Here is a 27,999-nt window from a genome sequence, read left to right as displayed (position 1 = left end):
TCTGGAGCCTGGGACCCTGCCTTCCTTCCTTGGATGGGGGGTGCTATGGGAAAACCCAGATATGGGGGAGCCCACGGAGGCTACTGGAATGATGGGGAGGGAATCAGAAGAGGGTTGGTGGGAAATAAAGCTTTAGGCACTCAGCAGGTGGGTTTCGGGGAACATCCTCGGCCAAACTCAGAAACAGAGCCACCCGATAAAAGGTATCGTAAGTTGGGAGTGGGTGGGAAGGTTTGTTATTGTTGTTTAATTGCTAAGTCGTGTCCGACTCTTTGCAACTCCATGGACTGTAGCCTGCCAGGCTCCTCTGTCCATGGGATTTCCCAGGCAGGAATACTGGAGTGAGTAGCCATGCCCTCCTCCAGGAGATCTTCCCAACCCAGGGATTGAACCTGTGTCTCCTGTGTTGCAGGAGAATTCTTTACCGCTGAGCCACCAGGGCTTCCCAGGTGGGAGGTGTACTTTGGAGAAATGGGCTCCCAGCGCAAAACTACTCGTCTGCTTGGGGATGCTGGGCCCTGACACTGCACCCCCCCTTCCCGGCTCCCCTTCGAATGCTCCCTCCCATGAGGAAGAGTCCTCGGAATTCGAGGGTCCTGATATCTACAAGCATTCTTCTCACCAGGCAGTAGATTATGTCAGTGCTTCTTGAATGATGATGTAAGAGCCAGATATGAAAAGCTGCTTAGCCAGAATTTTAACTTCTCAGCTCTGGGTGCTGCCCACTTGGATGGTGCCCGGGGCAGCCATCTTCCAGGGAGCTTGGGGGTCGAATGAGAAGCACGGCTTGAGTTTGTTTGATGTGGCCCCTCCTTCTGCTAAGTTTCTGAAATCTTTGTCAGATAAACTGGGGACTTAGTCTTTTAGTGGAAGAAGGGGGTTGTTTCTTCCTGCCACTCTGAGACTCACAGAAACACTGCAGAATCATTATTCATCGATGGAAGAGTCTCCCTGTGTCGGGGAGGATTGAATGAACTCAGCTTTGAGGCCAGCCGTAGAGCACCTTCAGTCTGATGATTCACGGGGCAACGCAGCCTCTCTTCAAGCCTCCTCACACTCTCCCTGCTTCTGTCCTCATCACCCCTGCCCACGTCTGTTTATGGTGGCCAGAGAGATCCTTCTAAAATGCAACAGGACACCCTGCTTTGACACCCTTGGCTGCACCCCCTCCAGCCCTGCCGGCCCCCCAAGCTGTCCCTCTAACTTGCAGACACACTCCTACTCCTGTACAAAGCCCACTCTAGACATCCTCCACCCGCCTCTCCAGATCCACGTGTCCTGGAGGAACACCCGCAGGATTAGATCAGCAGCCCCCTTGCCCTCTGCCTCCAGAGGTGTCAGCAAATACGGCTCCTATAAAAAACCAGAAGGAGGAAGGGGTGGGACCAGGTGAGGGTCCCCTGGTTCCCATCCTACAGGCACACTGTGGCTGCTGGGTCCTGATGAGTGGTCCCCTAACCCTACAGACCTGCCCATCCCGAGTTAATCTGCCCTCCAGCTCCTCCTGTTCACTGGGCTGGGTCAGCCCTCTCCTGCCGGGGTCTGGCTGATGCAGGCCTTCCTTCTGGCAGCTCTCTCTGCTGGCAATGTTTTTTTGTTTTCACTTTATGGCCACATGGCGTGTGGGACCTTTGTTTTCCAACCAGGGATCAAACCCAAGCCCCCTGCACATGGGATGAGGGGTCTACCTGGCTCCAGTATGATCTCCATCAATTACATCCGAAATGACCCTCTTTTCAAATCAGGTCACATTCTGAAGTACTAGGGGTTAGAACCGCATGATATGAATTTCAGAGGACACAGTTCAGTCTATAATAATAATGAACATTTATTGAGTGCCTGCTCCATGCCAAGCACTGTGAATTACTGTATGATTCTCAGGATAAACCTGTTGAGATAAGGATTTGTTCTCACCCCACCACTTACTCCAAGAGGAAACTGGGGCCCAGAGAGGCTAAATAATGGGCCCAAGGTCACCCAGCTGGTAAGCGCAGGGCCTGGGGACCACATCACACTGCATCATCACTGCTACCCACACTCTCCTCTAACACGCAGTTGATCTGGGGCTCGAGACCGAAGGAAACACTCAAGGTTTTGATGCTGAAATTGTGAGACTTGTTGGGAAGCAGAGCGGGTGATGGAGATCAGTAGATTTTTTTTAGCTTCAGCTTGATGACATAGTCCATTCCCCGACAATCGCAAATGCTTACTGAGTAAGAAGCAAGAGCGGTTTATGTGAATTCTGCTTCCCCTGATTTAAAACGCATCCCTGCCTCTTAATGGAATGCCTCACATTACACAAGCCGGCCACGTGGCGGCGGACCCTCGGGCTCACGTGGCCTGAGTGACACTCCTTGGACCTTCGCTCATCAGAGAGTTAATTCTGTGTCAAGAAGAGCAATTTGGAAACCCAGCTCTTTCTGCAGTTATTTACAGCTGCCCAAGCTGACCAGCAATGCCAGGAGTCGAAATTAATTGCAGATCAAATGAACAAAAATGTCTTTCTTGGTGTTTTTAGGGCCCAAAGCCATTTTAATAGACTGTCAAAAATCTCAGTGAGAAGAAAGGAAAAAAAAAAAAAAACTTGGCAAGTCCTTTTGATAGGCAATTACTGCCCAGGGTTGGAGGAATAGTAAGTATATATTTGGAAACAAGGTAATAAAAACTTGGGAAGGGGCAAGTGTTAGTCACTCACTCATGTCTGACTCTTTATGGCCTCACAGACTGTAGCCTACCAGGCTCCTCTGTCCATGGGATTTTCCAGGCAAGAACACTGGAGTGGGTTGCCATTCCATTCTCCAGGGGATCTTCCTGACCCAGGGATTGAACCCGGGTCTCCCACATTGCAGGCAAATTCTTTACCATCAGAGCCACCAGGGAAGGGGCAAAAGATGTCCTGAATACTGACTGTCAGGACCGCCCAGTGGACTTCCATGCACTTTGGGTTTTGTTTCCGTGACAAATTCTGTAAGGTGGTGCATTAGTTTTCTGTGGCTGCTGTAAAAAATTACCACAAGCTTAGTGGCTTAAAGAAACATATATTTAGTCTCTCATAGTTTTGGGGGTCACAAGTCTAAAATAGGTCTCATGGAGCAAAAGTCGGTTGATGCAGGTTTGATCACCAGGCCAGGAAGATCCCACGTGTCGCAGTGGAACTAAGCCGATGCACCACAACTATTGAGCTGTGCTCTAGAGCCCGGGAACAGCAACTGTGGAGCCCAGGTGCCTCAGCTACTGAAGCCTGTGTGCCCTAGAGCCTGTGCTTCACAACGAAAGAAGCCACCACAGTGAGAAGCACTTGTCCTGAAACGAGTAGCCCCTGCTCTCTGCAACTACAGAAGAAGCCCGTCGACAGCAACAAAGGCCCAGCACAGTCAGAAATAAATAAATAGATAAAATTATTTTTTGAAAAGTCAGTTGTCGGCAAGGCTGTGTCCCTCCTGGATCTGTTCCTCGCCTTTTCCAGCTTCTCAAGGCTGCCTACACTCCTTGGCTTGCGGCCCCTCCCACCATCTTCAGAGTCAACATCACACCACCTCTGCTATACCATCACATCTCCTTCTCTGAATACAGCTCTCCTGCTTCTCTTGTAAGGGTGCCTGTGATTACTCTGGACCCACTGGATAATCCAGGATAACCTCCCCATTCTAAATCTTTGACTTCATCACATTTGCAAAACCTCTTTTGCCATGTAAAATAGCATATGTGTGTTTCCAGGAATTAGGGAGTGGACACTTGGGGAGTTGATATTCTGCCTCCCATGGGTGGGCATGGTTATGTACCCATTTTAAAGATGAGCAAGGAAATCCAGAGATGTTGGGCAATTTCCTACAAACCACTCAGCTGGTAAATAGATGATTAGGATTTGAATTCAGAGCCGCATGCCCTAGAATCCAAACTCTTTCTCCCCTCGACACATTTGTTCCATTCCAGACTCCCAGCCTCATGCTGAACTTAATATCATTATTTTTCTGGGGATTAGGGTAAATGCCACCATTTTAAGGACTGTTTCCAATGAACTAGTCTGCATCTTCAGCTCTCCTAGAAGATAAAGTAGCAGGGAGTGCAGCTTGGGAGCTTGGACACAGGGCCATGGGGCAGGTTGCACTTTACCTGTCTAACTCCTGCTGGTCCTTCAGCTCTCAGCCTTTCAGGTCCCTCCTCCAGGAAGTCCTCCTGGAACCCCAAGAGCTCATCCCAGTGTTACACAAGGCACATGTCTGTTTCTATGGCTTTCTCCTTAGGTCACAATAATGTTACTGGTGACCTTGAAGCATAAGCATGATATAAGCCACTTGCGGCATGGATGAACTCATGAATGAGTAAGTCCACCAACACCTGGGGCTTCCCTGAGAGCTCAGCTGGTAAAGAATCCGCCTGCAATGCAGGAAACCCCGGTTCAATTCATGGGTTGGGATGATCCCCTGGAGAAGGGATAGGCTACCCACTCCAGCATTCTTGGGCTTCCCTTGTGGCTCAGCTGGTAAAGAATCCACCTGCAAAGCAGGAGACTGGGTTCAATCCCTGGGTTGGGAAGATCCCCTGGAGAAGGAAAAGGTTACCCACTCCAGCATTCTGGCCTGGAGAATTCCATGGACTATGGAAGTCCATGGGGTGGTAAACAGTTGGACACAACTGAGCGACTTTCACTTTCACCAACACCCGGGCTTCCCAGGTGGTGCTAGTGGAAGAACCCACCTGCTAATTCAGGAGATGCAGCAGATGTGGGTTCAGTCCCTGGGTCGGGAAGATCCCCTGGAGGAGGGCATGGCAACCCATTCCAGTATTCTTGCCTGGAGAATCCCTTGGACAGAGGAGCCTGGTGGACTACAGTCAGACACAACTGAAGTGACCTAGCATGCACATATACACCACCAACACTATGAAGCCAATGTCCCTGCTCTGGGCCCTCACTGAGATGCCTGCACCTCTGGAATGTACAAGATCCAAAGGACGGTGGCCCATCAGAATCCAAATTTGGAGAAGCGGGCAGACTCTTCAGAGGCTGTGACCCCTAGCTGGATCTTAGAAAAGTCCTCTCTTTCTCTCCCCGGAGGGAAAAGTCATTTTCCTCCTTCCTGGGACTAGTCCTCATAAGAAGGACTTTATCAAAGGCTGTCGGCTTTACTGAAGATGATCTGCCAGCCAGAGTGGGCACCTGAAGCCGGAGAGACAGAGGCTGGAAGCATCACCACGCCCTCTGTTGGCTCCTTTTCAAACAGTCACTGGACTGCCAGGACTGATGTGTACCTTCCTGAGACCTCAGGTAAAGCACTCAGGGTCTTGGGAAGAGAGAGGTCTTAGATGTTAGTGCACCCCATGCCCTCAGGTTCTGACCTACTGCTGTGGGACCCTGAGTAAGTCATTTCTTCTGGTCTTGGTTTCCTCAGATGGTTGGATGGCATCACCGACTTGATGAACATGAGTTTGAGCAAGCTCCAGGAGTTGGTGATGGACAGGGAAGCCTGGCGTGCTGCAGTCCATGGGATCACGAAGAGTCGGACACAACTGAGCAACTGAACTGAACTGAATTGGTTTCCTCAGCTATGGAAAGATTGCAAGAGACTCTGAAAAGTCCTGCTCTCTGCAAGAATGTCCATCACAGCCTTATTGAAAGTGATGAACAATGGCAACCTACCTAGCCAGAACTAGAACAGTTCACACTCACTGAGTCACATCGCGTGCCCGGCACTGTGTGCATCACTAAGTATGTGCCCACTTGTTTAATCCTCATTCCTTCTGCATGAGGCGGGGATGGTGTCCTTATTATAGAAATGGGGAAACTGAGTCACAGAGCTGTTGAGTATCTCACTGGTGTCATGCAGTTTATAAGGGGTGGAGCTGGAATCAGATTCTGGGCAGCGTGGCCCTGCCATTTGAGTGGAGATTCTCAACAACCTCACCCTGTAGACAACGGTTAAGGACACTGTTTTATAGCCAATTCTTGAAGAATGATACAGCTTTCACAACTAGTGTTAATTCAGAGGGGGCAACAATCTGTGTACTTTTTCTGTATATGTGTCATACTTCAATAAAAATTTCCCTGGTGGCTCAGTCAATAAAGTATCGCTTGCAATGCAGGAGACCTGGGTTTGATCCCTGGGTTGGGAAGATCTCCTGGAGAAGGAAATGGCAACCCACTCCAGTATTCTTGCCTGGGAAATCCCATGGACAGAGGAGCCTGGCGGGCTACAGTCTATGGGGTCACAAGAGTCGGATAAGACTTGGTGACTAAACCATCACCATCAATAAAAATTTACTCAAACAATAAATAATAAAATGGAAAATCATTTGGACATAAGTTTAGGTGAACAAAAAGCAGAATTAAAAGTAGTCTAAAAAAAAAGTAGTCTAAAGATAGGAGTTTTTAAATTATAGTTGATTTACACTTTGTATTAGTTTGTGGTATATAGCAAAGTGATTCAGTTATATGTATATACTTATACATATGTACACTTTTTCATATTCTTTTCCATTACAGGCTAGTACAAGATGTGGAATATAATTTTCTGTGCTATACAGTAGGACTTCATTGTTTATTTTATATATAGCAGTGTGTATCTTCTAATCCTAAACTCCTACTTTGTCCCTCTCCCCACACCTTTCCCCTTTGGTAACCATAAATTTGTTTTCTATGCCTGTGAGTCTGTTTTGTTTTGTAAATTAGTTCATTTGTGTCATATTTTAGATTCCACATATAAATGATATCATATGATATTTGCCTGACTTACTTCATTTAGTATGATAATCTCTAGGTCCATCCATGTTGCTACAAATGGCATTATTTCATTCTTTTTTATGGCCAAGTAATATTCCATTACACACACACATACACACACACACACACCACATCTGCTTTATCCATTCCTATGTGGATGGACATTTAGGTTGCTTCTATGTCCTGGCTATTGTTAACAGTGCTACTATCAGCTATTGTTAACAGTGCATGTATCTGTTTGAATTACAGTTTTCTCTGAATATATGCCCAGGACTGGGTTGCTGGATCATAGGCAACTCCAGTTTTAGCTTTTTAAGGAAACTCCATACTGTTCTCCACAGTGGCTGCAACAATTTGCATTCTTACTTATAGTGTAGGAGGGTTCCTTTTTCTCCACACCCTTTCCAGCATTTGTTATTTTTAGACTTTTTAATGATCATTCTGATTGGTATGAAATGATACCTCATTGTAATTTTGATTTGCATCTCTCTAATAATTAGCAATTTTGAGCTAAAGATAGCATTATACTGAGTTAGAATAATATAGCTGTCTATGTCTAGAGAACAAAAGAAATTTTTCCAAACTTACCTGGGTAGTATGATTGTAGGTATTTCTTTTTTGTTTCTATTTTCTGTATTTTATGAATTTACTCTAATGAGCTCAAGTTGATTTCTTACAGCAACAAAATATTTTACACAAAAACCCTCAAAAAACAAATCCTGTAATTTTCCCATCACTTTCATTCTAGGCTGACTGTGCTTTCTTGCTGATCAATGTAAAAATTACTAATGACAATTGAGTGCAGTCTGTAAATTGAGACAAGAATTTTGCGAAACTTCCAGGTTGTGAAACATCAAGATATATTTTCCTAACAAAAAGACCATGAGTGGAAAAAGGGGACAAGCATCGGGTCTCAACAATTTCATGACATGCGTTTTTCAAAGCATCTTGTTAGAATGCTCCATGAAGAGCAAGGAGAAAATTAAATTGTCTTTTGAAAATGAGGCAGGAATACAATTAGAAGCCTCTACCTGTTGGCACTGGCATCAATCTTGGCAGCGCAAATCAGTGAGCACAAGTGGAAATAAACGAGCTACTTCATCAAGGTCAAGGTGGAAGAGAAAGGGATAGCTCGTAAAGGGGGAGACTGAAGAACAGGGAGGCTGGATGCATTGTCCAACACCACACAGTCACGAAGCTCCAGAGCCAGGACTCAATCCTGGTTTGGTCTGATTGCAAAACCTGTGCGATTGCTGCTAGATTCTGAAAACCCTAAGGTTTTATTTTCCCCTCAATGTTTGTTTTACACATTCAAGTTGAGAAAGAGTGATGAGCTCTGACTCTCTTCTTTTGAACACTGTGGCTTATTATTAAAGATTCCCTCTTGAACCAATGGACTGAAGGGGCCTTTCTCCTTTGCCTGGCAAACTCCTACATGTTTGAGGGTGGTGATGACAGCGATGGTTTTTAAGTCATGGTAACAGAACTTAGGTTTGTACGGACCCTGAGCTGGCCTCTCAGGGAGCTACGGCCCTCTTCACAGGGTGCCCATCACAGTGTGTCATTTGGTACTAGGTGAGAGTTCAAAGAAAGGAGTTACTTATTAAAAAAGAGACAATAGGGAAACAAGATGTAGGTAAGAATGTCCTCTGATGGCTGAAACATCTGTGATAACTGCAGGATAAACTCCCCAAATTCAGACACCTTCGGAGTGACAAAGGGCAAGTTCCTTTAAAGGCATGCTGGTTTGTCCCCTGGGGGTTCCCACAGTGTTATTTAAACCCCATGATGTTCTCAGGAATAACCCTCGGTTTACTTACAGAGAAGATGGCGGCCAGAGTCTCAGTGCCACCTGTGCTCAAGGTGATGTATGGGATCTTTTCGGGAGCGATTCCAGCTTTTCCAAAGATACTGTTGGTGTAGAACCAAATCTATAATGCAGGAGAGACAAAGAATGCAGAAGGGTCAGTGAGAGGTGTCTGTTTCCTAAACTAAATTCAGGTACAGGATGGTCTCTGAGATTTGCTGCTAAATCCAGAGGCATATCCTGGAATGTGAAGTCAAGTGGGCCTTAGAAAGCATCACTACGAACAAAGCTAGTGGAGGTGATGGAATTCCAGTTGAGCTATTTCAAATCCTCAAAGATGATGCTGTGAAAGTGCTGCACTCGATATGCCAGCAAATCTGGAAAACTCAGCAGTGGCCGCAGGACTGGAAAAGGTCAGTTTTCATTCCAATCCCAAAGAAAGGTAATGCCAAAGAATGCTCAAACTACCGCACAATTCCACTCATCTCACACGCTAGTAAAGTAATGCTCAAAATTCTCCAAGCCAGGCTTCAGCAATACGTGAACCATGAACTTCCAGATGTTCAAGCTGGTTTTAGAAAAGGCAGAGGAACCAGAGATCAAATTGCCAACATCTGCTGGATCATCAAAAAAGCAAGAGAGTTCCAGAAAAACATCTATTTCTGCTTTATTGACTATGCCAAAGCCTTTGACTGTGTGGATCACCATAAACTGTGGAAAATTCTGAAAGAGATGGGAATATCAGACCACCTGACCTGCCTCTTGAGAAACCTGTATGCAGGTTGGGAAGCAACAGTTAGAACTGGACATGGAACAACAGACTGGTTCCAAATAGGAAAAGGAGCACGTCAAGGCTGTATATTGTCACCCTGCTTATTTAACTTCTATGCAGAGTACATCATGAGAAACGCTGGGCTGGAAGAAGCACAAGCTGGCATCAAGATTGCCGGGAGAAATATCAATAACCTCAGATATGCGGATGACACCACCCTTATGGCAGAAAATGAGGAAGAACTAAAGAGCATCTTGATGAAAGTGAAAGAGGAGAGTGAAAAAGTTGGCTTAAAGCTCAACGTTCAGAAAACTAAGATCATGGCATCTGGTCCCATCACTTCATGGGAAAGAGATGGGGAAACAGTGTCAGACTTTATTTTGGGGGGCTCCAAAATCACTGCTGATGGTGATTGCAGCCATGAAATTAAAAGATGCTTACTCCTTGGAAGGATGGTTATGACCAACCTAGATAGCATATTTAAAAGCAGAGACATTACCTTGCCAACAAAGGTCTGTCTAGTCAAGGCTATGGTTTTTCCAGTAGTCATGTATGGATGTGAGAGTTGGACTATAAAGAAAGCTGAGCACCGAAGAATTGATGCTTTTGAACTGTGGTGTTGGAGAAGACTCTTGAGAGTCCCTTGGACTGCAAGGACATCCAACCAGTCCATCCTAAAGGAGATCAGTCCTGGGTGTTCATTGGAAGGACTGATGTTGAAGCTGAAACTCCAATACTTTGGCCACCTCATGTGAAGAGTTGACTCATTGGAAAAGACCCTGATGCTGGGAAGGATTGGGGGCAGGAGGAGAAGGGGACGACCGAGGATGAGATGGCTAGATGGCATCACCGACTCGATGGACGTGGGTTTGGGTAGACTCCAGGAGTTGGCGATGGACAGGGAGGCCTGGCATGCTGCAGATCATGGGGTCGCAAAGAGTCAGACACAACTGTGCGACTGAACTGAACTGAACTTTTCTGCTGTTAGGATGGTGAATGTGATGGCTGCAGCTTCAGCAGCCCTTTTGGGACCACACTGCTTTTAGCCCCCAAGGTAACATTCTGAGAGTAAGAGATGGTCTCTGATCCACAAGACATGTTACTATCATATTTTGGAAAACTGTCAAATCTATAATGGGTACAAAGTGAATGAAGATCCTGCGAGTTCCACAACTCTCAAGCTGCATAACTATAGACAGAACTCTTATGAGATGAAAGCCACCTGTTCAGCCACATGAGGTCAAACCTAACCTTAACAGAGAGTCACATGACATCAGACACTCACAGGGCATCAGAAAATCAGTGATTTGGAGTTTGGAGACCTGACTCCACCTTGAACTACCTGTGTGACCTCAGACAATTTTCTCTATCCGGCTGAGAGTCCTTCCTCTTCTTGGTCAAAAGAGGATAACCACACACCCTTCCTGGGAGATGTTAGGAACTGGGTAAGAATTGTCACTATTCATTGCCCCACACTGTTGGATCAATACTACTACTACTACTGCTACTAAGTCGCTTCAGTCGTGTCCGACTCTTCGCGACCCCATGGATCAATAGGCTGAACATAAATCATTTGTGTTCTCTCAATCCCAGCCATTTCCTTGAAAAGCAACAGTTTGCTAAATGATAGAAAACCATGTACATCTAAAGACTCTCTGGAGGAGGAAATGGCAACCCACCCCAGTATTCTTGCCTGGGAGATCCCATGGATAGAGGAGTCTGGCAGGCTGCAGTCCATGGGGTCTCAAAGCGTTGGACATGATCAAGCATGCACATGCACGCACACACACACAGAGACTCCAGTAAAAACTACTGCACATAATTCTCTGAGCTTGTGAGCACTGCTACATCTGGCAGCAAAAATGGGTTTTCATGTTCACATAAAAGAAAGACACTCCTGTTTGTGTCTGTCTCTCATTTGAGGGAGCTAATAAATTAGAATCTTATACTGTATCTTTGCAGTCACATCCATAGGGTAGAGAAGTGACTCCTAATAAATTCATTAATTCCTAGAGCTCCTAGGGCTATGACAGAAGCCAAAATTTTCCCAAAAGCCTCAGTCTCCACTGGATTTGTTTATATGTTGAAGGTGACTGTGATCCCCAGCACATCTTCAGGGTTGGATCAGAGCAGTTTAGATGCCTTTCTTAATCTTCACCCAAATTCATGGATTTTCAACAGTCAGTGGTCTCTCCGACCATGCCCAGTTGAACTTGTGAAATGAAATATTTCCAGCCATATCCATGGGCAAGAAAGGTCACAACCATCTGCGATTTCGTAAATGTGAATGAGAGCTCCCCAAAGGGAACACAATGCCAGCGATCCAGCAGATACCATCAGCCCCTATGATGGTGATTGCTGGGGAACTCTGGGGAATGCAAGAAGCAGCCATCTGCTGAGTCTACCATTCGTTATGGTGAACAGGGAATTGAGGATGTAAGCAATCAAGAAACAAGAATTGGCCCCAGATAACTGAGGTGCATACGAAAGGAATGAATTCAGTGAGCCCAGAGGCTTTCATCTCCCCATACATGGAAGAACACTAAATTCATAAACTTGATATCTGATTTTCCTTACCTCACAATAATCTTTGATGTTCAGACTGCCTGCTCCCTTTGGTGCAAACTTGTTTGTAGCCTGACTCCACCTCCCACCTCCTTGGAGCAGTCTTCTCAGGGCTACTGAGATGCCGCCTCCCAAGTTTGGAGTCTTTAACATTTCCACCAAATAAAACAACTCTACTTTCAGGCTGTGACTTTTTTTTTTTCAGTTGACACCCCGCTGCAAAGGTGGAGCTGATGTTGGTGTTATTCTCAGCGTCAGCCCTGAACCCCACCCCCTGACCTATTCCTCTGTCAGAAGCTTCCAGTCTCTGATCTCACATGATCTGTGTTCTCCGTGGAAGCTGGCACCACGCTCCTTCCTGCCCCTCACGCCCCTTCCCACCCCAGCTTCTTCCCTGCCTCCAACTCTCCCTGGAGCAACACTGCCTCGGGCACTCCTGACGGGTTTAAATGTTAGTGAAGAGTCACGTTTAAATGTTAGTGAAGAGTCACGGTGCAGAACACTACAGACTCACAGGGACAGTTATAAGTGGCCCTCTCTTATGTGTGTGCTAAGTCACTTGAGTCCAACTCTTTGTGACCCCATGGGCTGTAACCCACCAGGCTCCTCTGTCCATGGGATTCTCCAGGCAAGAATACTGGAGTGGGTTGCCATGCCCTCCTCCAAGGAATCTTCCCGATCCAGGGATCGAATCCATGTCTCATATGTCTCCTGCACTAGCAGGTGGGTTCTTTATCACTGAGCCACCTGGGAAGTCCCCGGTCCTCTTATCCTTAAATGCATTCCTGCAGTGACAGGCAGAAATCGGTCCTTTGGACGGTCTCCCTGTCCAGGGCCAGCAAGGAGGACCTGCTGGACTGGCCTTGTCCCCACAGGGAGGGCCTGCACATCAAACAAGCTCCCTGTCTCATTCGGCTCCCTCTACAAAGTCATGTCTCTCTCCCTGCATCATTTTACAGGACTGGATGGTAACTGCCTCTGCCTCTGCTTCTGCTGAGGTTTATTTGATCTGGCAGTTTGAGGGCGTTGAACTGCATGGAGACACGAAGTCTGGAGCGTGTCCCGCGGCGGACCCTCCCACGGACTATGATTTGTGTTGACCTCAACCCAACACAGCCGCGCTCTCTCTGGTTGCCTGACTGTCTCCATCCACTGAGGCAGATGGTGGAGTGGAAGGAGCTGCCATGCTGGGAGGCGGGCAAGGCGGGATTTCAATCCCAGGGCCGCCTCTGGTGACCTGAGGGTCTGGAAGCAAATGATTTCACGTCTCTGAATCTCCGTTCTCTGAAAGAAGGTAATCATACTCTGTCTTGCAGGGTGGTGGTGAAAGTTTTTTAAATGAAAATTTTTTAAAGCATCTTTTCTCTAATGGGTGCACAACAAACAGTGGGGATCAGTCTGGAAGATTCCCGTCCCGTCTCTCTCTGGAGATGCCACCGCTCCTGGGTAAAGGAGGACATGGGACAGTTGTGTGCACGTGCAGGGTGGAAGCATCTCTGTATCTGCCTCCATCCAGCCTCCTCCTGTGGGATGGACCTGTAACTGGGAAGGGTTAATTTTAAATTTACACTGGATCTGCTTCTGTGGCTTTAACCCTTTTTTGTTATTATAAACATACATAATGGCCTGCCCCAGGGAGATAACCTGAGTCTCCCACCTGTGAAAGACTATAAGGAAGTGAAACTAACACATTCCCCTGCCCGAGGCTTGCCATTCTAGGGGACATTTGTAAGGATTGAATAGTCTTTTACCTTATTTCCTCCCCTCCCCTCCACCCCCCACTTCTGATCCATAAAAGAACCTGGCAACCAGGCCCTGACAAGGTGGTTATTTTGAGGTGCTAGCCTGCCATCTTTTCTGTCAGCTGGCTTTCCAGTTGTTTTCCTTGCCTCAACACCTAGTCTCTAGGATTCATTGGCCAGTCGTGCGGCAAGCAGAGTGACCTTGGACTGGGTAAGCAGAGTGAGCTTGGACTCCGTAACAGAACTTTAAGGGACTTTGCAGGAGCTGGTGGGAAAGGAGCACAGAAGAAGGATTTGGGCTTCCTTGACCCCCCGCTTCTGATGCCCTAAAACCGTCCTTCTTAACTCAGGACACGTGTTCTAGAGACAAAGTGTAACATGCAAATGACATGCAACTCATTTCCACCTCTCAACAGCTTGGAAGGGGACATTGCCAGAGGATCAAAGACCACACACAGCTGACAAGGCAAGAGCCAGACAGAGACCCAGGCCTGTGCTTCCTGCAGCATGTTCTTCCCACTGCATAGGCTGTGCTGGGCTCTGAGCCCAGATTCAGTTCAGTTCAGTCGCTCAGTTGTGTCTAACTCTTTGCGACCCCATGTACTGTAGCACGCCAGGCCTCCCTGTCCATTACCAACTCCCAGAGTCCACCCAAACCCATGTCCATCAAGTCGATGCTGCCATCCAACCATCTCATCCTCTGTCATCCCTTTCTCCTCCTGCCTTCAATCTTTCCCACCACCAGGGTCCTTTCCAATAAGTCAGTTCTTCGCATCAGGTGGCCAAAGCATTGGAGTTTCAGCTTCAGCATCAGTCCTTCCAATGAATATTCAGGACCGATTTCCTTTAGGATGGACTGGTTGGATCTCCTTGCAGTCAAAGGGACTCTCAAGAGTCTTCTTCAACACCACAGTTCAAAAGCAGCAGTTCTTCAGTGCTCAGCTTTCTTTATAATCCAGCTCTCACATCCGTACATGACTAGTGGAAAAACCACAGCTTTGACTAGATGGACCTTTGTTGGTAAAGTAATGTCTCTGCTTTTTAATGTGTTGTCTAGGTTGGTCATAGTTTTTCTTCCAAGGACCAAGCGTCTTCTAATTTCATGGCTGCAGTCACCATCCGCAGTGATTTTGGAGCCCCCCAAAATAAAGTCTCTCACTGTTTCCATTGTGTCCCCATCTATTTGCCATGAAGTGATGGGACCAGATGCCATGATCTTAGTTTTCTGAATGTTGCATTTTAAGCCAACTTTTTCACTTTCCTCTTTCACTTTCATCAAGAGGCTATTTAAGTCTTCTTTACTTTCTGCCATGAGGGTGGTGTCATCTGCATATCTGAGGTCATTGATATTTCTCCTGGCAATCTTGATTCCAGATTGTGCTTCATCCAGCTCAGCATTTCACACAATGTACTCTGCATATAAGTTAAATAGGCAGGGTGACAATATAGAGCCTTGACATACTCCTTTCCGGATTTGGAACCAGTCTGTTGTTCTATGTCCAGTTCTAACTGTTGCTTCTTGACCTACATTCAGATTTCTCAGGAGGCAGGTAAGGTGGTCTAGTATTCCCATCTCTTTAAGAAATTTCCACAGTGTTTTGTGATCCACACAGTCAAAGGTAGTCAATAAAGCAGAAGTAGATGTTTTTCTGGAACTCTCTTGCTTTTTCGATGATCCAGCAGATGTTGGCAATTTGATCTCTGGTTCCTCTGCCTTTTCTAAATCCAGCCTGAACATCTGGCAGTTCACAGTTCATGTACTGTTGAAGCCTGGCTTGGAGGATTTTGAGCATGACTTTGCTAGCGTGTGAGATAAGTGCAATTGTGCGGTATTTTGAGCATTCTTTGGCATTGTCTTTCTTTAGGATTGGAATGAAAACTGATCTTTTCCAGTCCTGTGGCCACTGCTGCATTTTCCAAATTTGCTGACATACTGGGTGCAGCACTTTCACAGCATCAGAAATACAGGGGATACAGCATCAGAGGGTACAGGAACTGAGCAATTACGGCAACTCATGCCCACACTGGCAAGTTCCATGTTGAGAGCTGAACATAGACAGTTGAATCTAGAGCTTCCACTCTGGACCACTTGGAAGGGCCCTCATTTAGCATTCTCTCCAGTCACGGGGACTGAGCAAGTTCTTCTAGCGAGATGGTCTCAGTTATTAGGGGAACAGAACATTTAATTCCTCTAATTTGAACTAGGAATTTATTTGGGAAGAAACCTTGCAATGAAAGCTGTTCGTAACGCTTCTGTTCTCGTGATGAGAAGTTTTGTGCAGAGTATGACTTGGGGTTCAGAATGCCTAACGAAGCTTAGACAAATGAGATGGACACTCACGTGGCCTGGTTCCGGGCTGGCAGAGGGAGAAGGGGTCACACGCTTTGCTACAAACCTGTCTCAGGCTCTCCTGCCTCCCGCCCTCCCCTCCTTCTCCCAGCCTTGTATCCCTTCCTTTCCATTGTTTATCCAGAGTGCAGGATCTCTGGCACTCTGTGAGGTACAGGCGTTACCATGGGGAACAACATGCCCGTCCTTGGCCTCCCAGATCTAGTCTAGCATGGAAAGGACGTGTTACACAACAGTCACACAGGTAAAGAGTTCAAGGGGCACACTAGCTCCCCGGGGAACGCTCTGACACTTGGGCCCCCACCGAGCAGGCAAATACACTGGCAGTAAAAGGCCGAGAGTGAAAAAGTTGGCTTAAAGCTCAACATTCAGAAAACTAAGATCATGGCATCTGGTCCCATCACTTCATGGCAAATAGATGGGGAAACAGTGGAAACAGTGACAGACTTTATTTTTCTGGGCTCCAAAATCACTGCAGATGGTGACTGCAGCCATGAAATTAAAAGACGCTTACTCCTTGGAAGGAAAGTTATGACCAACCTAGACAGCATATTAAAAAGCAGAGACATTACTTTGCCAACAAAGGTCCGTCTAGTCAAAGCTATGGTTTTTCCAGTAGTCATTATGGATGTGAGAGTTGGACTATAAAGAAATCTAAGCGTCCAAGAATTGATACTTTTGAATTGTGGTGTTGGAGAAGACTCTTGAGAGTCCACTGGACTGCAAGGAGATCCAACCAGTCCATCCTAAAGGAAATCAGTCCTGAACATTCATTGGAAGGACTGATGTTGAAGCTGAAACTCCAATGCTTTGGCCACCTGATGCAAAGAGCTGACTGATTGGAAAAGACCCTGATGCTGGGAAAGATTGAGGGCAGGAGGAGAAGGGGACAACAGAGGATGAGAAGGTTGGATGGCATCACTGACTCAATGGACATGAGTTTGGGTAAACTCCAGGAGTTGGTGATGGACAGGGAGGCCTGGTGTGCTGCAGTTCATGGGGTTGCAAAGAGTCGGACATGACTGAGCGACTGAACTGAACTGAACTGAGCATCTAGAATGAATGTCACCAGACCCACGTGGCTTCCTACCAGCCTGAGCTCTGAGCCTCCCCACTCTTGTTTTATGTTTATTCTGACAAGATTGGGAGTCTTGCTTCCCAACTACGGTGCATGTCAGAAGCGGCAAAGTTTAAAAGTGTGTGGCACTGAGAGAGAAGAAAACACTGCTAGGAACAGTCTTGCTGATACCAGCTAGGAGGAAGGGAGATCTGACAGAGGCCCATCAGTTACCATCAGAGATAGTCCCTGTCCATAATTTCATCAGGCTTCCCTGGTGGCTCAGACGATAAAGAGTCTGGTTGCAACGTGGGAGATCTGGGTTCAATCCCTGGGTTGGGAGGATCCCTGGAGAAGGGAATGGCAACCTACTCTAATATTCTTGCCTGCAGAATTCCATGGACAGAGGCTACAGTCCATGGGAAGCAAAGAGTTGGACATGAACTGAGCAACTAACACAAACACACCTGATTTCATGCAATCCTCATGGCAGCTGTGAAAAAAAAAATGAATCTATATCTCCATTTTCCATAAGAGGAAACTGAGGACTGGAGGAGTTGGTATGATTGGCCTCCTCTGCTGAAGAAGGGAGAAATTCAAAAGAAGGAAGGGTAACCTAAGGTAGATGGGAGTTCCACTGTGATTCTTGACATTCTAGAAGATTCCAGAAGGTTCAAGAAAACTATGGCTTTCTTGTCCCAGGTTTGGCAATTCAGTCAAATTTTCACCCCGAGGACTTGGTAGAAACTGCACCCTCCCTACCCCTGTTCTTCTTACCTCCTACTCCTTTCCTCACATAACACTCAGCTGCCTCCCATGTGTCACGGGCTGCTGGAGACCCATGGACCCTGAGAAGGGTCTCCATCCTCAATGACGGTTATGGGCAGGGAGCAGCATCACAGAGACTGAACCTTTGCACAAAAACCAAAACCACAAGTCTGTCTTTTGTGTGCAAAGGACAAATTGTTGGAGGAAGGCAACTACATAAAATAATTTTAAGTGACAGGTCTAATTTTAGAGACAAGAACTTGAAAGTTACCGTGAGAAGGAGGGGGATAAAAACAATCTGATGCGGAAAAGGGAATGAGAAATAACTAAATGTTATGTTCAATTTTCACTTGATTTCTAAAGAGTGTGAAAACCATTCATCAACTCTTTAGCAAAAAAAAAAAAAGTACTGAACAATATGTAATGCTTGTTTAGGACAGTGATTCTCGACTGGGGGCATTATTGTCCCCAGGGGACATTTGGCCACCTCTGGAGACATGTTTGCTGGTTGCATGTACTGTCACTTAGTGAGCAGAGGTCTGGTAAGTTGCAAAACATTCTCGAGTGTACACGTCCATGACAGTGAATTTTCCAGCCCCAAATGTGCATAGTGCTAAGGCTGAGAAAGACTGGTTCAGTGCACAGTATAAGGTCTTAGAGATGGGCTGGGGAATCTGGCAGGGCCCTGGTGCCAGGACATGTGCGTCTGACAGCACAGGTGTCACCTGCCATGACCTTGAGCAAGTCCTTGATCCTCTGCAAGTCTCAGCTTCATTTAGAAAATTTGTATGGCAAAACCATTACAATATTGTAAAGTAAAAAAATAGATAAATAAAAACATCAACAACAACAAAAATAATAATAAAAGAAAGAAAGAAAGAAAGAAAATGGGGATGGAGCCACCTATCCTGCAGGACATTTGGGTCCAGAATAAAGTGATGAATGGAGATGCCTAGCAGTATTTACTATTGTCTTAACATATAGACTGTGTCCCCCCACATTCATTGTTGTTGTTCAGTTGTTGTGTCCAACTCTCTGAGACCCCACAGACTGTAGCATGCCAGGCTCCTCTGTCCTCATCTATCTCCCAAAGTTTGCTCAAACTCATGTCCATTGAATAGGTGATGTTACCTAACCATCTCGTCTTCTGTCGCCCCTTTCTCTTGCCCTCAATCTTTCCCAGCATCAGGGTCTTTCTCAACGAGTCGACTCTTCACATCAGGTGACCAAAGTACTGGAGCTTCAGCTTCAGCATCAGTCCTTCCAATGAATATTCAGGATTGATTTCCTTTAAGATTGACTGGTTTGATCTCCTTGCAGTCCAACGGACTCTCAAGAGTCTTCTCCAGCACCACAGTTCAAAAGCATCAATTCTTCAGCACTCAGCATGCTTTATGATCCCCTCACACAATTTCTGGTAAAACTAAGGGGACAGAGCAAGTCTTAAAGTGCATTTAAAGGCTTTCATCGGTGTTAGCTAGCTCTCTCCTTTGATCTTGTGAATTATTTTGGGGTAAAAGGTAGCAGGTGCAGGGAGGGAGCTTGGACTGGGGCACAGGACAGTGGGCTCTGAGGCTGGGATTTGCTGCTCACCGGCACTTGTCCTTTGGTATGGAAGAATGAGGGCTTCCCTGGTAGCTCAGTTGGCAAAGAATCCGCCTGCAATGCACGAGACCCTGGTTTGATTCCTGGGTCAGGAAGATTCGCTGGAGAAGGGATAGGCTACCCACTCCAGTATTCTGGCCTGGAGAATACACATGGACTATACAGTCCATGGAGTCGCAAAGAGGCAGCAACTTTCACTTCATTTCATGTAAGAATGAAGTAGGACTTGGCCCCTTGACTCCCTAGGGATGACCTAGGGACCCAGCCTGGTGACATACACAGGTATACTCTGAAGCATGGAGTCGAACTGGGGTGGTCGCCAGGGGCTGGGAGCAGGGGAAACTCAATGTCATTAATGAATAGTTATAAAGTTTCAGTTAAACAAGATGAATAAGCTCTAAAGATCTGTACAATAAGATGCCCATGGTTAACAATGTCATATTGTGCGCTTAAACATTTGTGAAGAGGATAAATGTCATGCTAAATGTTCTTACAATGATAAGACGGAGGACTTCCCTGGTGGCACAGTGGATAAGAATCCGCCTGCCAATACAGGTGACATGGGTTTGATCCCTGGTCTGGAAAGATTTCACGTTGTCGGAGCAACTAAGTCGGTGCACCACGACTATTAGAGCCCGTGAGCCACAATTACTGAGTCCATGTTCCACAATTGCTGAAGCCTGTGTGCCTAGAGCCTGTGCTCCACAACAAGAGAAGCCACTTCAATGAGAAGACTATGCATCGCAACTCAAGTAGCCCCCCTCCACTCTCTACAATTAGAGAAGGCCCACGAAGAGCAACGAAAGAACTAGCATGACCACAAGTAAATAAATAAATAAATACATTAAAAAAAAAAAAGAGGAGAAAAGAGTTGGAAGGCAGTCAACGCAAAGGAAAGTGACTGAGATCTCAGATCTGTTGGTGCTGGGAGCAGAGATTTTTTTTCCCCCCATCTATGCTTATGCAGTGGGGCTTACAGATACATTCAAGTGGAATTTACAAAGTGATATGGCATATGCAAATTGGAAAATTATGTCTCACAGAAGGAGAGAATTCTGTTTAGAAATGTCATGGTTCTCTATCTAAATGCCTCATTATATACAGATTCCATATGTGGTTTTACAATTCCACGTGTTAACTTTAAGAAACAGATCCTTTCTCTCTCTGCTTACTCAGAACAGGGTGGCAGCATTTGAAACAGTCTAGCACAACAAATGGTAGGCTGCAGTCCATGGGGTCTCGAAGAGTCGGACATGACTGAGCGACTTCACTTTCACTTTTCACTTTCATGCACTGGAGAAGGAAGTGGCAACCCACTCCAGTGTTCTTGCCTGGAGAATCTCAGGGATGGGGGAGCCTGGTGGGCTGCCATCTATGGGTTGCACAGAGTCAGACACGACTGAAGCGACTTAGCAGCAGCAGCAGCAGCAGCACGACAAAGGTCCATGTAGTCAAGGCTATGGTTTTTCCGGTAGTCAGGTACGGACATGAGAGTTGGACCATAAAGAAGGCAGAGTGCCGGAGAATTGACGCTTTTGAACTGTGGTGCTGGAGAAGACTCTTGAGAGTCCCTGGGAAAGCACAGAGATCGAACCAGTCCATCCTAAAGGAAATCAGTCCTGAATATTCATTGGAAGGATGGATGCTGAAGCTGAAACTCCAATACTTTGGCCACCTGATGCAAAGAGATGACTCATTGAGAAAGACCCTGATGCTGGGAAAGATTGAGGGCAGGAGGAGAAGGGGACGACAGAGGATGAGGTGGTTGGATGGCATCACCGACTTGATGGACATGAACTTGGGCAAGCTCTGGGAGATGGTGAGGGACAGGGAAGCCTGGCATGCTGCAGTCTATGGGGTTGCAAAGAGTCGGACATGACTTGGTGATTGAACAACAACAAGCACGACCTTGCTCTTATCCAGAGGAGGCAACAATAGGACTATGTCAAGGTCAAGCAAGTTAACCCAGGTGCCCCCTCCTTCTGCTGACTCAACTAGACCAAGGGTAAGCAAATTAGCCGCAAGATGATTTCATTTCATCCTGATATTTCCAACAAGAGATACAAGAGAAAAAAGAGAAATGAGGCTGAACACTGTGGTTGTTAATTTCCCTCCCCCAACTGGATCCACCCCCCTTTCAGGTTGCCTCCCCTATCCACCCACAAGCACCCTTCCTGCTGACTCTGGTATGCCAGGCTCATACACGCAGGGCAACTCTTTCATCTGGGCTTCTTCAGAAGTTCCTGTCTCCTGCCCTCTGGGCCCAGCCACACTTGTCCTGAGCTACGTAACTGACCTCAGAGGGAACCTGATTGCTTCAGTGTAGGAATCTCCTCTATGTATTCCTGCCAAGTGGCTGGCTAGCTGGCTTGCACATTTTCATGAATGGGGAACTCACTACCCCTGGAGGCAATCCACTGTTTTCCAGAAGCAGCCATAACAATAATGATCCCAAGTCTGCCTCCCTACTCCTCAAATTTCTGAATTCTACCTTTTGGAGCCCCTAAGAGAGAAGGGGAGGCTTTGTCTGTTGGTGGGTTAGGGGACCCCAGGGAAGAACCCCCTCCTCTGATTTACCTGCCCACATCAACTCAGGCCTCAAGAAACTTTTCTTTAAAGCCTTGAAATTTTCTCAGGTCAAAATCATGCATTGAAGCCAGCCCAGCCAATGCTGCTGCTGAGCAGTCACTAAGTCCAACTCTTTGCAACCCCATGGACTGCAGCACACCAGGCTTCCCTGTCCTTCACTGTCTCCTGGAGTTTGGTCAAACTCATGTCTATTGAGTTGGCGAAGCCATCCAACTGTCTCATCCTCTGTCGTCCCCTTCTCCTCCTGCCTTCAATCTTTCCCAGCATCAGCCCAGCCAAGGGTACTTTTATTTAAATTATCTCAATGTCAAGTCGCTTACTTGTGACTTCCTAACACCTTCCTTAAGAAATATGACTTTTAGACACTTCTCTGGTGGTCCAGTGGTTAAGAATCTGCCTTCCAATGCAGGGATGTGGGTTCCATCCCTGGGCAGGGAACTAAGATCCCACAGGCTGCGGGACAACTATGAAGCCCATGCTCTGGAGACTGCGAACCACAACTAGAGAAAAACACGCAGGTTGCAAGGAAAGATCACGCGTGCTGCAACTAAGACCCAACACAGCCAAATAAATAAATAAATATTTTTTAAAAAGACATATGACTTTTAAGTATTTCTAGGGACAAGTAATTATAATGATAGGCAGCATTTAGTAAGGGGTAATTCTGGGCTAGCTGCTTCATTGAACACCTCACATGGATTATTTCTTTCCATATTACATTATCCCATTTTACAGATGTGGAAACTGATGGTCAGGTTACATGATTGCCCAGTGGCACAGAGCTGGGCTGGAACCTGGGCATCCAGGGTCCAAGCCTTGGCCCACCTCCCCCCACCCCTCCCTCCAGTTCCTCCATCTGTGCAGGCGCGCTCACCGCATTGAGGCCGCAGAGCTGGTAGCAGGCCATGGTGATGACCACGGTGATGAGCTGCCAGCGGACGAAGGGACTCCTGAGCAGCTCCAGCACGGATACTAGCCGGATGTTCCTCTGCACGCGGCTCTCTGCCAGGACCTCCTCCACCTCGCGGGAGACGTCCTCTTTGCCCAGGAATGTCCGGAAGGCTGCCAACAGGGAGGAGCACAGATTTTAGTGGGGGTAATTAGGACATCCGCTGTGTCTGATGTTGGGCCTCTCGGGGATGATCCGTCCCACCATCCAGACATACTGGATGGTTGTGTATCAGAGATGGAGCTGGTAGGGGTCTTTGAGGCCATGGAGTGCCAAGCCCTTGTTTAAAAGCAGGAAAACAGGGACCTCCCTGATGATCCAGTGGCCAAGACTCTGTCCTCCCATTGCAGGGGTCCCAGGTTGGATCCCTGGTCAGGGAACTGAATCCCACGTGCCACAACTAAGCGTTCACATGTGACAATGAAGAGCAAGATTCTGCATGCTGTAAGGAAGACCCGGAGCAGTCAAATAGATAAATTATATATATATGTATATATATATATATATATATGTATGTATATATATACACACACAAAGGCCGTGATGCTGGGAAAGATTGAGGGCGGGAGGAGAAGGGGATGACAGAGGATGAGATGGTTGGACGGCATCACCGATTCAATGGACATGAGTATGAGTAAACTCCGGGAGTTGGTGATGAACAGAGAAGCAGTCCATGGGGTCGCAAAGAGTCGGACACGACTGAGCAACTGAACTGAACGGATACAGACACCCAAAAGTAGGAAAACAGGCCCACAGAGATGCAGTGACCTGCTCAAGGTCACTGAGTTGGCCAGGAGAAGAAGCCCTAGAGAACCAGGCTCCTCTGATTGCCCCCACTGTAAAGCCGAGCACGTCCAGGGTTCAAATCCCATCTCTGCCACTGGGTAGATGAGCAGTGTCCATGCCTCAAAAGGTTCCTGTAGTGACCGAGTGATGTAGCACATGACAGACCCCTGGCTCCACGACGATGCACTGAGCACCTCCTGCCTGCCCTGCCCTGTGCGCTCATTCCCACTAGCGGCCTCGAGACAGAGGTCAGATCGCCACTCCACCAGGATGCCTGGAACGGGGATTGAACTAAATGATCTCCGGGGCCCTTTCCACACAACCCTGTGAAACACAGAAAGCTGGATTGAAATATTCTCAAAGAGCCAGTCTTCCCAGGATTCAAGCTCACCCCTGTGACTCAGGCTTTCCCAGGTTGAACACTGCAAATTTCCAGCCTCAGTGAGCTTGTCATCTTTTATTCTTTTTTTTTTTTTTTTACCAAGCCCTTAATTGTGCAAACTGCCATGGATATATGCATGAAGCTGGGCTGTTTGGTTAGACCCCCAAGATCACAATAATTAGATCAGGGGAGATGCTTTTAGAATGCAGATTTAAATATTCAGCACTTAGGTATTCATCCTCCTACAGGGGAGGCAGCTTGTGCTGGCTCCTGGGAACAGTCCATTCCCAACACAGTGGGCATTATCCCTAAAAACATTGTTCTGAGCCTCAGGCCAGGTGAAACTGCTCTTCTTAGGTAGGAAAAATCAAAACACGGTTGTTAAATCTCTCCAGATTCTGCAAGCCCAGGAAGGCTCTGAGGTGTTATTTCCAAAAGCATAGTAAAAGCCACCTCAGAATGTCTCTTTAGTAAGCTGTAATTTAATACTTTCCCCAGCATTTATTAAAGATAAGTGGAGGAAACAGCTGAGGGGGTAATGTTTCTACAGCATTCACTAAACGATAGTATTTCTCAAAGTTCAAAAATGCAATATTAATGTCATAAAGTAAGCCTAGAGTTTCAGGGCAAGAAAATATTTCTTTCTTCTTCCCGATATACATAAAATAAGGAGAACTTGAGAACCTTTTTTTTTTCCCCTTTTCACTTTGGCTGCCGGGAAGCTTTCAGTTAAACTCATTGTTCAGCTCTTAGAGTTTCCTGGGGCAAAATTCTTTCTTCTTCTTCTTAAAAGTTCTGATCTCATTCTTTTTTTCTTCTAATTTTTAAAAATTATTTATTTATTTTTGGTTGTACTGGGTCTTTGTTGCTGCACTGGCTTTCCTGTGGTTGCAGCGAGCAGGAGCTACTCTCTGGGTGCGGTGCACAGGCTTCTCATTGCAGTGGCTTCTCTTCCTGTGGAGCACGGTCTCTAGGGTGTGTGGGCTTCAGTAATTGTGACTCCCGGGCTCTAGAGCACAGGCTCAGTAGTCGTGGCACTTGGGCTTAATGTGGGATCCTCCCAGACCAGGGATCGAACCCATGTCTCCTGCATTGGCAGGCAGATTCTTTACCACTGAGCCACTGAGGAAGCCCCTTCATTCTTCTTTTGAAGCATCTATCTAACATTCCTGTTGTATATGTGTTCATAAAAATAGCTTGTTTCTACTGTCCCACATCCCTTCTTTCATGGTTCCCTGACCGAGGGAGGAAGAATAACTCGTGTGACTGGTCTGGCAGACATGAAGACACACCACTGAGGTCCTCTTCGGGAAAGGACTGGGCTGCTGGCCTGGAGGAGGGTGGTTAGCTGACAGCCTCCAGCTGTTAGCATCACAGGTGTCCATCTCATCTTGGAAGCCCAAATGATGCTATTCTCATAGTGGTCCCAGCCCATGACCGGGCATGGTGGTGGTACAAGGACCCAGCCATCCCCGCCCAGGAGGGACTCGTGTGATGCTCAAGCCTTGCTCCAGGGCTCTCCTGTGACTGGCAGAGACCTTGCCAGGTGGCCCTGTGGTCTGATGCTTCTCCTGCTCAATCCTGCTCCACCCTTTCCCTGCCCAGTTATTATCCTCAGTGAAAGAGAAAGTCGCTCAGTCGTGTCTGACTCTTTGCAACCCCATGGAGTCTACAGTCCACAGAATTCTCCAGGCCAGAATACTGGAGTGGGTAGCCTATCCCTTCTCCAGGGGATCTCCCCAACCCAGGGATTGAACCCAGGTCCCCCGCGTTGCAGGTGGGTTCTTTACCAGCTGAGCCACTAGGGAAGTCCATTATCCCCCGTGAACATCTGCAAACCAAACGCCTTCTCAGCCTCTGCTTCCTGGAGAAGCCAATCTCCAACCTGGTGGACTTTGACAGGGGAGAGCCATCCATGTTTCTCTCAGTTTCCAACTTTGGAAGTGCCGAGCTGGTTTGGTTCTCACACCTGTCCTGAGCTATTGCAATAGCAATGGCAGTAGCCTGGAACTGCTCTCCTGGGTCCAGTCTTCTCATGCCCTGTGGAGCGCCAGCCATAAACCCTTTCTGTGCACTGCAGCATCAGCAGTCAGCTTACCAGTGCACTTGATTCTAAAAGGCCTCCTGGGGGGCTTCCCTGGTGGCTCAGCGGTAAAGAATGCACCTGCCAATGTGGGAGACACGGGTTCGATCCCCGATCTGGAAAGATCCCACACGCTGCACAGCAGCTAAGCCTGTGTGTCACAACGATTGATCCTTTGCTCTAGAGCCCTGGAGCCACAACTACGGAAGCCTGAGGGTTCTAGAACCTGTGCTCCACCACAAGAGAAGCTACAGTAATGAGAAGCCCACACACTGCAAGGGAGAAGAACCTCTGCTCGCTGCAACTAGAGAAAAGCCCACACAGCAAGGAAGACCCAGCACAGCCAAAAATAAATAAATAGGTATTTTAAAAAAATTAATAAAAATAAAAGGCCCCCCAGCCCCTTCCCTCCACACAGAGTGAAGCCCAGGCTCCAGGACCTGGCCCATGGCTCTCTTTCAGCTTCACTCCGAACTGCTCCATCTTTGCATGCATCTCTCTTGGACGTGCAAACATGCGTTTCATCTTTCCTATACATGCTATGCTTTCTTGGCTGTCTGCACTTGGCCATGCCCTTCCCTCTGCTGGGAATGCTCTTCCTGCCTTTCCTCCCCTGGCTAACTTCTCCCATCTCAATGCCAGATTCTGGGATCTCACAGCCCCCTGTGCTTCTTCCCACCTTGGCACTTTCTCCCCACACTGTCATCAGCACCTCTTTTCCACCTGCTATGAGCACCCAGAAGTCCAGTGTCTGGTGCCCGGGGAAGACCAGGTGCCAAGCTGGTGTTTGTTGATCTTGTGGGGACAGTACTGGTCATGTAAAGGGATGGTCTCATGCATGGTGGGCTGAAATCATGGGCTGTTCAGAGCCAATTCTCAGTACAAACTTACTGAGCATCTACTATGCTCCAGATGCTGCACTGGGAAGGTGGTGTCTCCACCACAATCACACCACATTTCCAAATGAGTTTTTGTGGAATTCCAATCCCAGGAGAGGCTCCATGGGAACAAGATTCCCTAATCAGAGAAGCTTAGTCTCATTGCATGAGTGCTAGCTCTTGGTGGTTCAAACTTCACGTTAGACTAGTAAAGGTTCTGGACTTCCCTGGTGGTCCAGTGGTTAAGAATCTGCCTGCCAAAGCAGGAGACATGGGTTCGATCCCTGGTCTGGGAAGATCCCACATGCTGTGGAGCAACTAACCCTGTGTGCCACAACTACTGAAGTCCTCGGACCCTAGAGCCTGCTCTGTGCAAAAAGAGAAGCTTCCGCAATGAGAAGCCTGAGCCCTGCAACTAGAAGAAAACTATGTGTAGCTATGAAGACCCAGGATAGCCAAAAATAAATAATAAAATAGAAAGAAAAAAAGAAAGAATAGTAAAGGTTTTGATAAATCCTGCAAGAAAGATACCCATTTCATTTTGTTTAGCTCCACATTTCCCAAAGGGATTTGCTGGTTAATTGACTAACACTGTGTAGAAGTATGTCAAAAAGTGTGATTCTAACTACATGGCAGTGTCACAGAGGGAGCAAATTCAGGATGTCCTGGGAGCCAGGAGGGGAACTCCATGTATGGCACTGGGGAGAGAGGAGGCAAATATCACCAGGTTACTCCCTATCTCTGTCTTTTAGGAGGCACTTTGAAGAGCAGAAAAAGCCAGGGGTAGGCAGAAGAATGACCACCCGAGTCAGTCCACCTTCTAATCCCCAGTACCTGTGAATAAGTTAGCGTTCATGGCCAAAGGGGCATTGCAGATAGGGAGGTTATCCTGGATTATCTAGGAGGGCCCAATGTCATCACAAAGGTCCTTATAAGAGAAAGGTAGGA

The 27,999-nt window shown here is 47.1% G+C and overlaps 1 protein-coding gene across 4 annotated transcripts in view; it reads right to left on the bottom strand.

The window, feature by feature from the left end:
- The window catches only part of SLC2A9 (solute carrier family 2 member 9), a 203,679-nt gene that overhangs the window by 77,208 nt on the left and 98,472 nt on the right, over positions 1 to 27,999 (bottom strand). For 3 of the 4 annotated variants that reach the window (XR_014053398.1, XM_081489056.1, XM_081489237.1), the window contains exons 7-8: positions 22,848 to 23,035; positions 8,539 to 8,649 (exon numbers count right to left, since the gene is read on the bottom strand). Coding sequence is in view for 3 of the 4 variants with exons in the window: in XM_081489056.1 (XP_081345182.1) it covers positions 8,539 to 8,649; positions 22,848 to 23,035 (299 nt within the window). In the remaining variant the exon portion in view is untranslated. The remainder of the gene's footprint in view (positions 1 to 8,538; positions 8,650 to 22,847; positions 23,036 to 27,999) is intronic. The other variant, XM_081489147.1, reaches the window with a different exon arrangement.

Source organism: Giraffa tippelskirchi, chromosome 1 (genome assembly GCF_054371585.1).
Source record: "Giraffa tippelskirchi isolate mGirTip1 chromosome 1, T2T-mGirTip1v1.2.pri, whole genome shotgun sequence".
Taxonomy (NCBI): domain Eukaryota; kingdom Metazoa; phylum Chordata; class Mammalia; order Artiodactyla; family Giraffidae; genus Giraffa; species Giraffa tippelskirchi.
Note: the sequence above shows the minus strand (reverse complement) of the source record. Positions and strands in the feature narration are given on the sequence as shown.